Source organism: Petromyzon marinus, chromosome 39 (genome assembly GCF_048934315.1).
Source record: "Petromyzon marinus isolate PM22_M1 ecotype Great Lakes invasive population chromosome 39, UKy_Petmar_22M1.pri1.0, whole genome shotgun sequence".
Taxonomy (NCBI): Eukaryota; Metazoa; Chordata; class Hyperoartia; order Petromyzontiformes; family Petromyzontidae; genus Petromyzon; species Petromyzon marinus.
This window is the reverse complement of record NC_133705.1, coordinates 4,969,382-4,984,094: the sequence shown is the minus strand read 5'-3', so window position 1 is coordinate 4,984,094 and position 14,713 is coordinate 4,969,382. Positions and strand designations below refer to the sequence as shown.

General features: G+C 56.7%; 1 protein-coding gene across 2 annotated transcripts in view; it reads right to left on the bottom strand.

The window, feature by feature from the left end:
- The window catches only part of LOC116950555 (protein kinase C iota type), a 75,617-nt gene that overhangs the window by 38,111 nt on the left and 22,793 nt on the right, over positions 1 to 14,713 (bottom strand). The window contains exon 1 of one of the 2 annotated variants that reach the window (XM_032968433.2): positions 9,324 to 9,691. The exons of the other annotated variant lie outside the window; for it this stretch is intronic. Within the exon in view, the coding sequence (XP_032824324.1) occupies positions 9,324 to 9,366 (43 nt within the window). The 5' untranslated portion in view covers positions 9,367 to 9,691. Of the gene's footprint in view, positions 1 to 9,323; positions 9,692 to 14,713 lie in introns of those variants that run through there. 2 annotated transcript variants of the gene reach the window in all.

The following is a 14,713-nucleotide window of genomic DNA, read 5'->3' as shown; positions in this document are numbered from 1 at the left end:
AGCCCCATCACTCCTGCTAGCCCACATCACTCCTGCTAGCCCCCATCACTCCTGCTAGCCCCCATCACTCCTGCTAGCCCCCATCACTCCTGCTAGCCCCCATCACTCCTGCTAGCCCCCATCACTCCTGCTAGCCCCCATCACTCCTGCTAGCCCCCATCACTCACGCTAGCCCCCATCACTCACGCTAGCCCCATCGCTCACGCTAGCCCCATCACTCCTGCTAGCCCCATCACTCCTGCTAGCCCCATCACTCCTGATAGCCCCCATCACTCCTGATAGCCCCCATCACTCCTGCTAGCTCCATCACTCCTGATAGCCCCCATCACTCCTGATAGCCCCCATCACTCACGCTAGCCCCATCACTCCTGCTAGCCCCATCACTCCTGCTAGCCCCATCACTCCTGCTAGCCCCATCACTCCTGCTAGCCCCATCACTCCTGATAGCCCCCATCACTCACGCTAGCCCCATCACTCCTGATATCCCCATCACTCACGCTAGCCCCATCACTCACGCTAGCCCCATCACTCCTGATAGCCCCCATCACTCACGCTAGCCCCATCACTCCTGATAGCCCCATCACTCCTGATAGCCCCCATCACTCACGCTAGCCCCATCACTCCTGATAGCCCCCATCACTCCTGCTAGCCCCATCACTCACGCTAGCCCCATCACTCCTGATAGCCCCCATCACTCCTGCTAGCCCCATCACTCACGCTAGCCCCATCACTCCTGCTAGCCCCATCACTCCTGATAGCCCCCATCACTCCTGATAGCCCCCATCACTCCTGCTAGCCCCCATCACTCACGCTAGCCCCATCACTCCTGCTAGTCCCATCACTCCTGATAGCCCCCATCACTCCTAACCCCCATCACTCACGCTAGCCCCATCACTCCTGACAGCCCCATCACTCCTGCTAGCCCCATCACTCCTGCTAGCCCCATCACTCACGCTAGCCCCATCACTCCTGCTAGCCCCCATCACTCACGCTAGCCCCATCACTCCTGCTAGCCCCCATCACTCACGCTAGCCCCCATCACTCCTGATAGCCCCCATCACTCACGCTAGCCCCATCACTCCTGATAGCCCCATCACTCCTGCTAGCCCCATCACTCACGCTAGCCCTATCACTCCTGCTAGCCCCCATCACTCACGCTAGCCCCATCACTCCTGCTAGCCCCCATCACTCACGCTAGCCCCCATCACTCCTGCTAGCCCCATCACTCCTGCTAGCCCCATCACTCCTGATAGCCCCCATCACTCCTGCTAGCCCCATCACTCCTGCTAGCCCCATCACTCCTGCTAGCCCCATCACTCCTGATAGCCCCCATCACTCCTGCTAGCCCCCATCACTCACGCTAGCCCCATCACTCCTGCTAGTCCCATCACTCCTGATAGCCCCCATCACTCCTAACCCCCATCACTCACGCTAGCCCCATCACTCCTGCTAGCCCCCATCACTCACGCTAGCCCCATCACTCCTGCTAGCCCCCATCACTCACGCTAGCCCCCATTACTCCTGATAGCCCCCATCACTCACGCTAGCCCCATCACTCCTGCTAGCCCCATCACTCCTGCTAGCCCCATCACTCACGCTAGCCCCATCACTCCTGCTAGCCCCCATCACTCACGCTAGCCCCATCACTCCTGATAGCCCCATCACTCCTGCTAGCCCCATCACTCACGCTAGCCCCATCACTCCTGCTAGCCCCCATCACTCACGCTAGCCCCCATCACTCCTGCTAGCCCCATCACTCACGCTAGCCCCATCACTCCTGCTAGCCCCATCACTCCTGCTAGCCCCATCACTCCTGCTAGCCCCATCACTCACGCTAGCCCCATCACTCCTGATAGCCCCCATCACTCCTGATAGCCCCATCACTCCTGATAGCCCCATCACTCCTGATAGCCCCATAGCTCCTGATAGCCCCCATCGCTCACGCTAGCCCCATCACTCCTGCTAGCCCCCATCACTCACGTTACTCCCCATCCACTCCCACTAGACCCCGACACTCCGCAGTGATTAACGCTGCATCCAGTGGCTTTGCGCGGTTGGCATGCGGCCTGGGGGTGGTGGGGGGGGGAATAAATTAAATCTCCCCCCTTCCCCCCGCACCTCGTCGCCGGCTCCTGGGCACACACCCCGTACACCCCATGTCTCTTGGGCATCGGTGCAACTGCACCGCCTACGCACTCAGCAGTAACGGCAACCGGCTCCTGCGATATCTGTGACTGTATTGGACAGCGCTCGCCAGGGGAGAGCGGGAAGGACAGGGAGGGGGGAGTTCCAAATTGAAACGTCCACGGCTCTTGACAAGGCGATGCCGCCGCTGCCACTACCGACACAATCAGGAACAATAATTGGCAGCAAACAAAAAAACAATCTCTGCACGAGAGTGTGTGTGTGGGGGTGCGGGGGTGAACGCGTGAGTGTGTAAGTGTACACGTGAGTGTGTAAGTGAACGCGTGAGTGTGTAAGTGTACACGTGAGTGTGTGGGGGGTGAACGCGTGAGTGTGTAAGTGAACGCGTGAGTGTGTAAGTGTACGCGTGAGTGTGTAAGTGTACACGTCGACACGGCCTCAAAGGAGTGCTCGTGTAAGGCCGTGTGTGCGGTGAGTGGAGCGGCGGTGCAGCGGTCAGCGCGCTGCGTGAACAAATCTGGCAGCCAAAGTTCGATTCCCGCTCACGGCCACCAATACCGGTGACGATTATCTCAATCGGTCCTGGGCCTCCGCTACGTTGAACGTTTTACTGAGTAGCCGGTGCGGTGCGCAATCAACGCCACGAGGGAGACAAAGACGGCCGGGTGGCGTGGTGCTGACACACCACCACCACCCTCCCACCTCGCGTGTGCCACAGTGTCGGCCTTCATCAGTGCCGCCACTCGCTAACAGCGCTTTCCCTGACAGTCTGTGGTGCTACACGGGGGATATTAGTTTGTCTCGGTGGTATGGTCTCACTCGTCTCGTTCGTGTCACTGCGACTATCTCGTTGGTAGTCTCGCGAGTACTGTCCATGTCATTAGCACCGTCTCACGTGTTCTATGTCACCCCGACTGCCGTGTGGCTGGGACGTTTTTCTGTCGTAGTCTTGTTCTGCAGTGCCTGTGCCATTTGGTGAAATTGAGTGCGAGTGAGTGTGAGTGTTAGTGAGTGTTAGTGAGTGTTAGTGAGTAAGTGTTAGTGAGTGTTAGTGAGTGCGAGTTAGTGTTAGTGAGTGTTAGTGAGTGAGTGTTAGTGAGTGTTAGTGAGCGTTAGTGAGTGCGAGTTAGTGTTAGTGAGTGTGTGTTAGTGAGTGCGAGTTAGTGAGTGTTAGTGAGTGTTAGTGAGGCTGCAGTGCCTCAAATATTGGAAGAAGTCACCCCCTGTGAGTGGCTGGCTGAGGTGTCATCTGTTGAGGAAGTACTGAAGGCGATCTGGAGTCTGAGACCAGGAAAGGCACCGGGCAGAGATGATCTCCCAAGCGAAATGCTGAGGGAGGGTGGCGTTTGTGCACAGACTGTCCTATATGACATCATAACAAGTCTGGACCACTGGACGGGTTCCGCAGGATTGGAAGGATGCCCTGGTGGTCCCCCTCTTTAAGAAGGGGGACCGCACAGACTGTAACAACTACAGGGGCATCTCACTCCTCAGTGTGCCGGGAAAGGTCCTGGCAAGGATTATTCAACATTGCCTTGCCAGGCACGCTGAGGAGAGGCTTGCGGAGCCCCAATGCAGTTTCAGGAAAGGGCGGTCCTGCACAGATGCCATATTTTCTGTCCGTCTGCTACAGCAGAGGTGTAGGGAATTCCAACAAGACCTACATCTCTGCTTTATTGACCTGGTCAAGGCCTATGATACCATCAGTAGGCCTGGGCTCTGGGTTGTTCTTCGTGCTTTTGGAGTCCCTGACCCTCTGCTCACGATCATTAAGGACCTTCATGATGGTGAGCGGGCCCGGGCAAAACTACGTGGCCGGGAGTCAGAGCCATTCCCTGTACACCTTGGGGTGCGACAAGGTCCGATGGGACCTTGCCCAAATCTTTGAAAGATCTGGGCAAGGTCCCATCGGTGAGCTCCTCCGGCAAGCAAGGCTGCGTTGGCTGGGTCATGTAGCCCGCATGCCCAGCCACCTCATGCCGAAACAGCTTTGTTCGGCCGGATCGAGGGGGTTAAACGGGCGCGGCACGGGCTAGAGAAGAGATGGAGTGATGTGGTACAGGAGCACGTGGAGCTGAGTGGACTTGCCGATGACTGGTACCAGCGGTGTCAAGATCGGCCTCTGTGGAAGAGGCTCGTGAAGGATGCTACTGGGCAGTTGGAGGCAGTCGCCCTCCAACAACAACGGAGGGCGGAAGAGCGACGCTCACAACAACGAGCGGCGCACCGGGCAGCTAAAATTCAGCAAGTTGGCACAGTAGGGGGCACAGGTGGTGCATCAGCCAGTCATCTCAGTCATTTTAGTCAGTCAACCCGTGGCACTTTGGTCTGCCCCGTGACCTCCTGCCAGCAGGCGTTCGACACTTCACGTGGCCTCAAGGTGCACATGGCTTGGCACAAGCGTCGTGGTAACATGGCAGTTGTTGTGAATGTTAGTGAGTGTTAGTGAGTGCGAGTGAGTGCGAGTTAGTGCGAGTGGGTGCTAGTGAGTGCGAGTGAGTGTTAGTGAGTGTTATTGAGTGTTAGTGAGTGCGAGTGAGTGAGAGTGAGTGTTACTGAGTGTTAGTGAGTGCGAGTGAGTGTTAGTGAGTGTTAGTGAGTGCGAGTGAGTGTGAATAAGTGTTACTGAGTGCGAGTTAGTGTTAGTGAGTGCGAGTGAGTGCAAGTGAGTGTTAGTGAGTGCGAGTGAGTGTTAGTGAGTGTTATTGAGTGTTAGTGAGTGTTAGTGAGTGAGTGTTAGTGAGTGAGTGTTAGCGAGTGCGAGGAGCCGGAGAAATATCCACGTGACCGCAGGGAGAGAGAGACACCACAAACTCCAAATACACAGCACGCGTCGGGATCAGGATCGAACCCACAGCCTCCTGTATTCCACGCGAGGTAGTAAATATCTCCGAGCCACCGTGGTGTTCCCCGGTTTCCTCACTCAGCTAAAGGCGCGTGGACAATCTAACCGATATCATGGTACCTTTTTTTTTGGCAGTATCAAAGCATGAAAAATAATCATAGGTTTTAACCTTTTTAGAAAATAAAACAGGAGCTGGGTTAAGACGTCCAAACACCAAGGCATCAAGTCTGTATCAACCACACACACAGTACTTGCGGTGAACATGCAAACAAAACAAGCTCCGATAATAATATCTGCACCGTCTTTGGAACTGATTGCCCTACAACAGACACAGACTTCTTCTCTATGGCGGAGTCTCACCAGCGGTGTCAGACCAGAGAACGCCAAAAGGCGAACAGCGCAAAGACAATGCGAGTGTCAGATAATTCGTAGCTCGCAGCGAGCAGCTACATCATGAGACCTTTTGCCCGTATAAAATTATAAACAAAAAGAAAAGGATTTACCCTTTCTGGCAATAAAGCGGGAGTTGTTAAGATGCTCAAACACAAAATAGAAATCTTCTGCAAGGCATCAAGAGTACTGCTAATTCCGAGCAATTAACATCATGCTAATCTCTCACATTAACATAGCGACTCCTGTACCCAGTTACATGCTAATTCCTCACATTAACATCATGCTAATCTCTCACATTAACATCGCCACTTCCGTACCCAGTTACATGCTAATTCCTCACATTAACATCATGCTAATCTCTCATATTAACATCGCCACTTCCGTATACAGTTACATGCTAATTCCTCACATTAACATCACGCTAATCTCTCACATTAACACAGCCACTTCCGTGCCCAGTTACATGCTAATTCTTCACATTAACATCATGCTAATCTCTCACATTAACATCGCCACTTCCGTATCCAGTTACATGCTAATTCATCACATTAACATCACGCTAATCTCTCACATTAACATAGCCACTTCCGTGCCCAGTTACATGCTAATTTCCCACATTAACATCACTAGACCCAGCCACTTCTTTATGACCCTTGGGCTACACCCGATTCAAACATTTTAAAACAGTCTGCATCAGTAGCAGACCATGCTTTCCCACCTGATGAAGGACGCTTGTGACGCGCCCGAAACGTCGTGATTTAATTTAGTTATTCTCATTTTATTATTTTAATTTTTTTCCATCTACGTGACTTTACCGAAAGAACCAAAAGAGTATGGATCCTTGCAGTCACGAAAACTTCAAATCTAAAATTAACCACACGTACCTGTGATGAACATGCAAGCAGGCATTCTCTGATAAAATATGGCATTGTCTTTGAAACTGATTGGCCTACAGCAGAGACAGCGAACTTCTTCACGGCCTAGTCTCACCACCAGTGTCAGACCAGAGAACGCCAAAAGATGAACAGCACAAAGACAATGCCACACGTAACAGAGCATTTGTATAGCTCGGGGTGAGCAGCAGCTATATCGTGGGACCTTCTTGCCAGTATCAAGTACGAAAAAATAATAATGAGTTCAACCCTTTCCGGCAGTAAACGGGAGTTGTGTCAGAATGTTCAAACACAAAATAGAAACCTTTCGCAAGGAATCAAGTACTGCAATAACCACACAGAGTACCTGTTTGTGAGCATGCAAACAAACATTGCTCCAATAATAATGACACGTAACCCGGTATCGTGCAACAAAAAACACCATCCCAATGCAGAAAAGCCACACCACAAATCGACTCATCTGGGATCGGACAGCAGTAGCAGCATCAACAACAACAACACCTCCCACCCCACACCCACCCAAAACCTTCCACCCCCCCCCTCCGCCTATACCATGAAAATAAACTGAGCAGGGCCCTCTTGAAAAGGAGTCTCTCTGCGAGACTGAGCTAGGCCCGGCGTGTCCCGGCTATCAACGAACGCAACCGGCGATGGTGGTACCATGGGCTGTTGAAAGCGCCTCTCAACCAGCCTGCCCCAGTGCCAGCTGCTGCTGCTGTTGTTTTTTAATCTAAGCCACAATGGGGGGGGGGGGGGGGGGGTAGCTGCCGGCGACTCCCAACTGCTTGCTGCGAACTTGGGGAAGTCGAACTCCCCCCAAAGTCGCCTTTTAATGAATGAAGGCGAGTGGGCGGGCGGTCCTCATTCTCTCTCTCGCTCTCTCCCAATCTCTACTGCCCTCCACGCACTCTCACTCTGACCTCAAAAGACAAAGTCCCTCCCCCCCCCCCAGTATAGCCTGCAGCAGACTTTTGGGCCAGGTGCTCTCGGCGAGTAGCTGCACCTATGAAGGCCGGCACGGCCCACGTGAGGGGGGTGGGGGGTTCAACACCACACCCGGCCGCTGTCGTCTCTCGCCAGTGGCGATGTTTGTACATCACACCAGGTACTCATTTGAAGCCGAGTCGAGCTCGGGGAGGCTCACGACCTGTTCAGATAATCGTCACAGGTGTTGGCCGTGAGAGGGAATCGAACTCGGGAAGCCGGGTTCGTAGCGCAGCGTAGCGCTAACCGCTACACTACCGGTTTCCCCATCTGACCTCTCCCATCCATACACACACAGGCAGTGACACCCACACACAAGACTGACAGCCATACTCAGCACTGACACCCACACACACTCACAAAATCACTCGCAACAAAACCAATCAACCAACGAAACCTACTCAGGCCGTCACCAGCTCCACCACTGACACCACCAACAGAACCACCACGACCACCATCACCCCCAATGACAATATATGCCAATATCACCACCAATGTCACAACTACAATTAGCATTAATGACAACATCTACACCACCATGAACACTATCACTGCAACCACCATTGCGACCAACACCACATCACCACCACAACACACAGCACCATCACTGACAACGGCCACTACTGACAACAGCTCCACTCCCTTCACCACAATAGCCAACACCACAAACCTACAACACTACCAGCAGTACCATCACCACAATAGCCAACACCACCACCTACAACACTACCAGAAGTACCATCACCACAATAGCCAACACCACCACCTACAACACTACCAGCAATACCATCACCACAATAGCCAACACCACCACCTACAACAACACTACCAGCAGTACCATCACCACAATAGCCAACACCACCACCTACAACACTACCAGAAGTACCATCACCACAATAGCCAACACCACCACCTACAACACTACCAGCAGTACCATCACCACAATAGCCAACACCACCACCTACAACAACACTACCAGCAGTACCATCACCACAATAGCCAACACCACCACCTACAACACTACCAGAAGTACCATCACCACAATAGCCAACACCACCACTTACAACACTAACAGCAGTACCATCACCACAATAGTCAACACCACCACTTACAACACTACCAGCAGTACCATCACCACAATAGCCACCACCTACAACACTACCAGCAGTATCATCACCACAATAGCCACCACCTACAACACTACCAGCAGTACCATCACCACAATAGCCAACACCACCACTTACAACACTACCAGCAGTACCATCACCACAATAGCCAACACCACCACCTACAACACTGCCAGCAGTACCATCACCACAATAGCCAACACCACCACCTACAACAACACTACCAGCAGTACCATCACCACAATAGCCAACACCACCACCTCGAACACTACCAGCAGTACCATCACCACAATAGCCAACACCACCACTTACAACACTACCAGCAGTACCATCACCACAATAGCCAACACCAACCACTTACAACACTACCAGCAGTACCATCACCACAATAGCCACCACTTACAACAACACTACCAGCAGTACCATCACCACAATAGCCAACACCACCACTTACAACACTACCAGCAGTACCATCACCACAATAGCCAACACCACCACCTACAACAACACTACCAGCAGTACCATCACCACAATAGCCAACACCACCACCTACAACAACACTACCAGCAGCAGCACCGATGTCAGCGGCAGCCACTACCACCTACAACACAACTACCAGCAGGCAGCACCACCACCACAACCATCACAATAGCCAATGCCACCAGCACCTACAACATCACCACCACCCCAGCTACAACATCAACACCGCCACATCAGTACGACCCACAACAGCAACAGCCGCCACCAACAATACCGCTACAAGCGACAGCACCACCACCACAATAGCCACCAGCAACAACAACAACATCACCAACCAACACCACCACCCCCACCCACAGCACCACCACCAACACCACCCACAATAGCAGCAGCAGCCAGCACGGCGAGATACGACGGTAAGGTAAACGGTGTACGCCATGGTACACGCTCACTTACGGTAAACAGCACTTACAGTGAAGTAAATCGACGACTGCCACATCTTATAATTCTGTCTAAAATCGTTGAATTGTGGGGGAGAGAGGGGGGGGCAGGTTTCCGAGTAGGGAAATGGGAGGGGGGGGGCAAACGGAGGAGCAGGAGAGGCCTGGAATACAATTCAGATTCTCATTTCTTCCTCCTCCTCTCCTCCTCCTCCCGCGAATCGGGAAATCGGCGTTCCCGGCGTCGTCTCCGGCAATTTTTCTCTCCTCCTCCACCGTTGCCGCCGCCGCGTCTACCGCTCGTGGCGAGGGCCACGATGACGATGCAGGACGATTTCTGAGAGAGATTCCTCGGCCTTGCTTGCTAATGTGCTGGGTCCCTCCCTCCCTCTACCTCCCTCCCCCTGTCTCTCTCTCTACATCACCCACCCTCCTCCGCCTCCAGTCTCACTCCCTCCCCGTGTGTCACTCTCCCTCTCCCGGTCCTCTCCTTCTGTGCCTCTCCCTCCCTGTGGTTGTCCCCGTGTCCGTCTCTCGCAGTGTCTCACTCCATGTGTGTCTCATCCGATCTCTCCCTCTCCCCAGTGTCTCTCCCTCTCCCAGCGTCTCTCCCTCTCCACAGTGTCTCTCCCTCTCCCCAGCGTCTCTCCCTCTCCCCAGCGTCTCTCCCTCTCCCCAGCGTCGCTCCCTCTCCCCAGTGTATCTCCCTCTCCCCAGCGTCTCTCCCTTATGCCCCAGCGTCTCTCCCTTATGCCCCAGCGTCTCTCCCTCTCCCCAGTGTCTCTCCCTCTCCCAGCGTCTCTCCCTCTCCCAGCGTCTCTCCATCTCCCCAGTGTCTCTCCCTCTCTCCCCAGCGTCTCTCCGTCTCCCCAGTGTCTCTCCCTCTCCCAGCGTCTCTCCCTCTCCCCAGTGTCTCTCCCTCTCTCCCCAGCGTCTCTCCGTCTCCCCAGTGTCTCTCCCTCCCCCCCCCCGTGTCTCTCCCTCTCCCCAGCGTCTCTCCCTCTCCCAGCGTCTCTCCCTCTCCCAGCGTCTCTCCCTCTCCCAGCGTCTCTCCCTCTCCCCAGCGTATCTCCCTCTCCCCAGTGTCTCTCCCTATCCCCAGCGTCTCTCCCCAGCGTCTCTCCCTCTCTCCCAGCGTCTCTCCCTCTCCCCAGTGTCTCTCCCTCTCCCCAGCGTCTCTCCCTCTCCCCAGCGTCTCTCCCTCTCCCCAGTGTATCTCCCTCTCCCAGCGTCTCTCCCTCTCCCAGCGTCTCTCCCTCTCCCCAGTGTCTCTCCCTCTCCCAGCGTCTCTCCCTCTCCCAGCGTCTCTCACTCTCCCCAGTGTCTCTCCCTCTCCCCAGTGTCTCTCCCTATCCCCAGCGTCTCTCCCTCTCCCCAGCGTCTCTCCCTCTCCCTAGCGTATCTCCCTCTCCCCAGTGTCTCTCCCTATCCCCAGCGTCTCTCCCTCTCCCAGCGTCTCTCCCTCTCCCCAGTGTCTCTCCCTCTCCCCAGTGTCTCTCTCTCTCCCCAGTGTCTCTCCCTCTCCCAGCGTCTCTCACTCTCCCCAGTGTCTCTCCCTCTCCCCAGTGTCTCTCCCTCTCCCCAGTGTCTCTCCCTCTCCCCAGTGTCTCTCCCTCTCCCCAGCGTCTCTCCCTCTCCCCAGCGTCTCTCCCTCTCCCAGCGTCTCTTCCTCTCCAGTGTCTCTCCCTCTCCCCAGCGTCTCTCCCTCTCCCCAGCGTCTCTCCCTCTCCCCAGTGTCTCTCGCCAGCGTCTCTCCCTCTCCCAGCGTCTCTCCCTCTCCCCAGTGTCTCTCCCTCTCCCAGCGTCTCTTCCTCTCCAGTGTCTCTCCCTCTCCCCAGCGTCTCTCCCTCTCCCCAGCGTCTCTCCCTCTCCCCCAGCGTCTCTCCCTCTCCCAGCGTCTCTCCCTCTCCCCAGTGTCTCTCCCCAGCGTCTCTCCCTCTCCCAGCGTCTCTCCCTCTCCCCAGTGTCTCTCCCTCTCCCAGCATCTCTTCCTCTCCAGTGTCTCTCCCTCTCCCCAGCGTCGCTCCCTCTCCCCAGCGTCTCTCCCTCTCACCAGTGTCTCCCTCTCTCCCCAGTGTCTCTCCCTCTATCCCCAGCGTCTCTCCCTCTCCCCAGTGTCTCTCCCTCTCCCAGCGTCTCTCCCTCTCCCCAGTGTCTCCCTCTCTCCCCAGTGTCTCTCCCTCTCCCCAGTGTCTCTCCCTCTCCCCAGTGTCTCTCCCTCTCCCCAGCGTCTCTCCCTCTCCCCAGTGTCTCTCCCTCTCCCCAGCGTCTCTCCCTCTCCCCAGCGTCTCTCCCTCTCCCCAGTGTCTCTCCCTTATGCCCCAGCGTCTCTCCCTCTCCCCAGCGTCGCTCCCTCTCCCCAGTGTCTCTCCCTCTCCCCAGCGTCTCTCCCTTATGCCCCAGCGTCTCTCCCTCTCCCCAGCGTCGCTCCCTCTCCCCAGTGTCTCTCCCAGCGTCTCTCCCTCTCCCCAGCGTCTCTCCCTCTCCCCAGTGTCTCTCCCTCTCCCCAGCGTCTCTCCCTCTCCCCAGCGTCTCTCCCTCTCCCCAGTGTCTCTCCCTCTCCCCAGCGTCTCTCCCTCTCCCAGCGTCTCTCCCTCTCCCCAGCGTCTCTCCCTTATGCCCCAGCGTCTCTCCCTCTCCCCAGCGTCTCTCCCTCTCCCCAGCGTCTCTCCCTCTCCCCAGCGTCTCTCCCTCTCCCCAGCATCTCTCCCTCTCCCCAGTGTCTCCCTCTCTCCCCAGCGTCTCTCCCTCTCCCCAGTGTCTCTCCGTCTCCCCAGTGTCTCTCCCTCTCCCCAGTGTCTCTCCCTCTCCCCAGCGTCTCTCCCTTATGCCCCAGCGTCTCTCCGTCTCCCCAGTGTGTCTCCCTCTCCCCAGCGTCTCTCCCTCTCCCAGCGTCTCTCCCTCTCCCCAGTGTCTCTCCCTCTCCCCAGTGTCTCTCCCTCTCCCCAGTGTCTCTCCCTCTCCCAGCGTCTCTCCCTCTCTCCCCGGCGTCTCTCCCTCTCCCCAGCGTCTCTCCCTCTCCCCAGTGTCTCTCCCTCTCTCCCCAGTGTCTCTCCATCTCCCCAGCGTCTCCCTCTCTCCCCAGTGTCTCTCCCTCTCTCCCCAGTGTCTCTCCATCTCCCCAGCGTCTCCCTCTCTCCCCAGTGTCTCCCTCTCTCCCCAGTGTCTCTCCCTCTCCCCAGTGTCTCTCCCTCTCCCCAGCGTCTCTCTCTCCCCAGTGTCTCTCCATCTCCCCAACATCTCTCCCCAGTGTCTCTCCCTCTCCCCAGCGTCTCTCCCTCTCCCCAGTGTCTCTCCCTCTCCCCAGTGTCTCTCCCTCTCCCCAGCGTCTCTCCCTCTCCCCAGCGTCTCTCCCTCTCCCAGCGTCTCTTCCTCTCCAGTGTCTCTCCCTCTCCCCAGCGTCTCTCCCTCTCCCCAGCGTCTCTCCCTCTCCCCAGTGTCTCTCGCCAGCGTCTCTCCCTCTCCCAGCGTCTCTCCCTCTCCCCAGTGTCTCTCCCTCTCCCAGCGTCTCTTCCTCTCCAGTGTCTCTCCCTCTCCCCAGCGTCTCTCCCTCTCCCCAGCGTCTCTCCCTCTCCCCCAGCGTCTCTCCCTCTCCCAGCGTCTCTCCCTCTCCCCAGTGTCTCTCCCCAGCGTCTCTCCCTCTCCCAGCGTCTCTCCCTCTCCCCAGTGTCTCTCCCTCTCCCAGCATCTCTTCCTCTCCAGTGTCTCTCCCTCTCCCCAGCGTCGCTCCCTCTCCCCAGCGTCTCTCCCTCTCACCAGTGTCTCCCTCTCTCCCCAGTGTCTCTCCCTCTATCCCCAGCGTCTCTCCCTCTCCCCAGTGTCTCTCCCTCTCCCAGCGTCTCTCCCTCTCCCCAGTGTCTCTCTCTCTCCCCAGTGTCTCTCCCTCTCCCCAGTGTCTCTCCCTCTCCCCAGTGTCTCTCCCTCTCCCCAGCGTCTCTCCCTCTCCCCAGTGTCTCTCCCTCTCCCCAGCGTCTCTCCCTCTCCCCAGCGTCTCTCCCTCTCCCCAGTGTCTCTCCCTTATGCCCCAGCGTCTCTCCCTCTCCCCAGCGTCGCTCCCTCTCCCCAGTGTCTCTCCCTCTCCCCAGCGTCTCTCCCTTATGCCCCAGCGTCTCTCCCTCTCCCCAGCGTCGCTCCCTCTCCCCAGTGTCTCTCCCAGCGTCTCTCCCTCTCCCCAGCGTCTCTCCCTCTCCCCAGTGTCTCTCCCTCTCCCCAGCGTCTCTCCCTCTCCCCAGCGTCTCTCCCTCTCCCCAGTGTCTCTCCCTCTCCCCAGCGTCTCTCCCTCTCCCAGCGTCTCTCCCTCTCCCCAGCGTCTCTCCCTTATGCCCCAGCGTCTCTCCCTCTCCCCAGCGTCTCTCCCTCTCCCCAGCGTCTCTCCCTCTCCCCAGCATCTCTCCCTCTCCCCAGTGTCTCCCTCTCTCCCCAGCGTCTCTCCCTCTCCCCAGTGTCTCTCCCTCTCCCCAGTGTCTCTCCCTCTCCCCAGTGTCTCTCCCTCTCCCCAGCGTCTCTCCCTTATGCCCCAGCGTCTCTCCCTCTCTCCCAGCGTCTCTCCGTCTCCCCAGTGTGTCTCCCTCTCCCCAGCGTCTCTCCCTCTCCCAGCGTCTCTCCCTCTCCCCAGTGTCTCTCCCTCTCCCCAGTGTCTCTCCCTCTCCCCATTGTCTCTCCCTCTCCCAGCGTCTCTCCCTCTCCCCAGCGTCTCTCCCTCTCCCCAGTGTCTCTCCCTCTCTCCCCAGTGTCTCTCCATCTCCCCAGCGTCTCCCTCTCTCCCCAGTGTCTCTCCCTCTCCCCAGTGTCTCTCCATCTCCCCAGCGTCTCCCTCTCTCCCCAGTGTCTCCCTCTCTCCCCAGTGTCTCTCCCTCTCCCCAGTGTCTCTCCCTCTCCCCAGCGTCTCTCTCTCCCCAGTGTCTCTCCATCTCCCCAACATCTCTCCCCAGTGTCTCTCCCTCTCCCCAGTGTCTCTCCATCTCCCCAACATCTCTCCCTCTCTCCCCAGTGTCTCTCCCTCTCTCCCCAGTGTCTCTCCATCTCCCCAGCGTCTCCCTCTCTCCCCAGCGTATCTCCCTCTCCCCAGTGTATCTCCCTCTCCCAGCGTCTCTCACTCTCCCCAGTGTCTCTCCCTCTCCCCAGTGTCTCTCCCTCTCCCCAACATCTCTCCCTCTCTCCCAGTGTCTCCTTTTTTTGTACAATCAGAGGAAACAAGAAGATGCTCGGTGTAGTCGGCACTTTGCTTCGTTCATCATGCTTTGCTTTATGTAACCCCCCCCCCCCCCTTTTAAATGATTACCCCTTCCCTCTCTCTCTACCTCCTCTCTCTCTCTACCCCTCTCTCTCTACCACCTCTCTCCCTACTCCATGTCTATGTTCCCCCTATGTTTTCTATGTATTATTTGTAATATTATTATTTTTTAC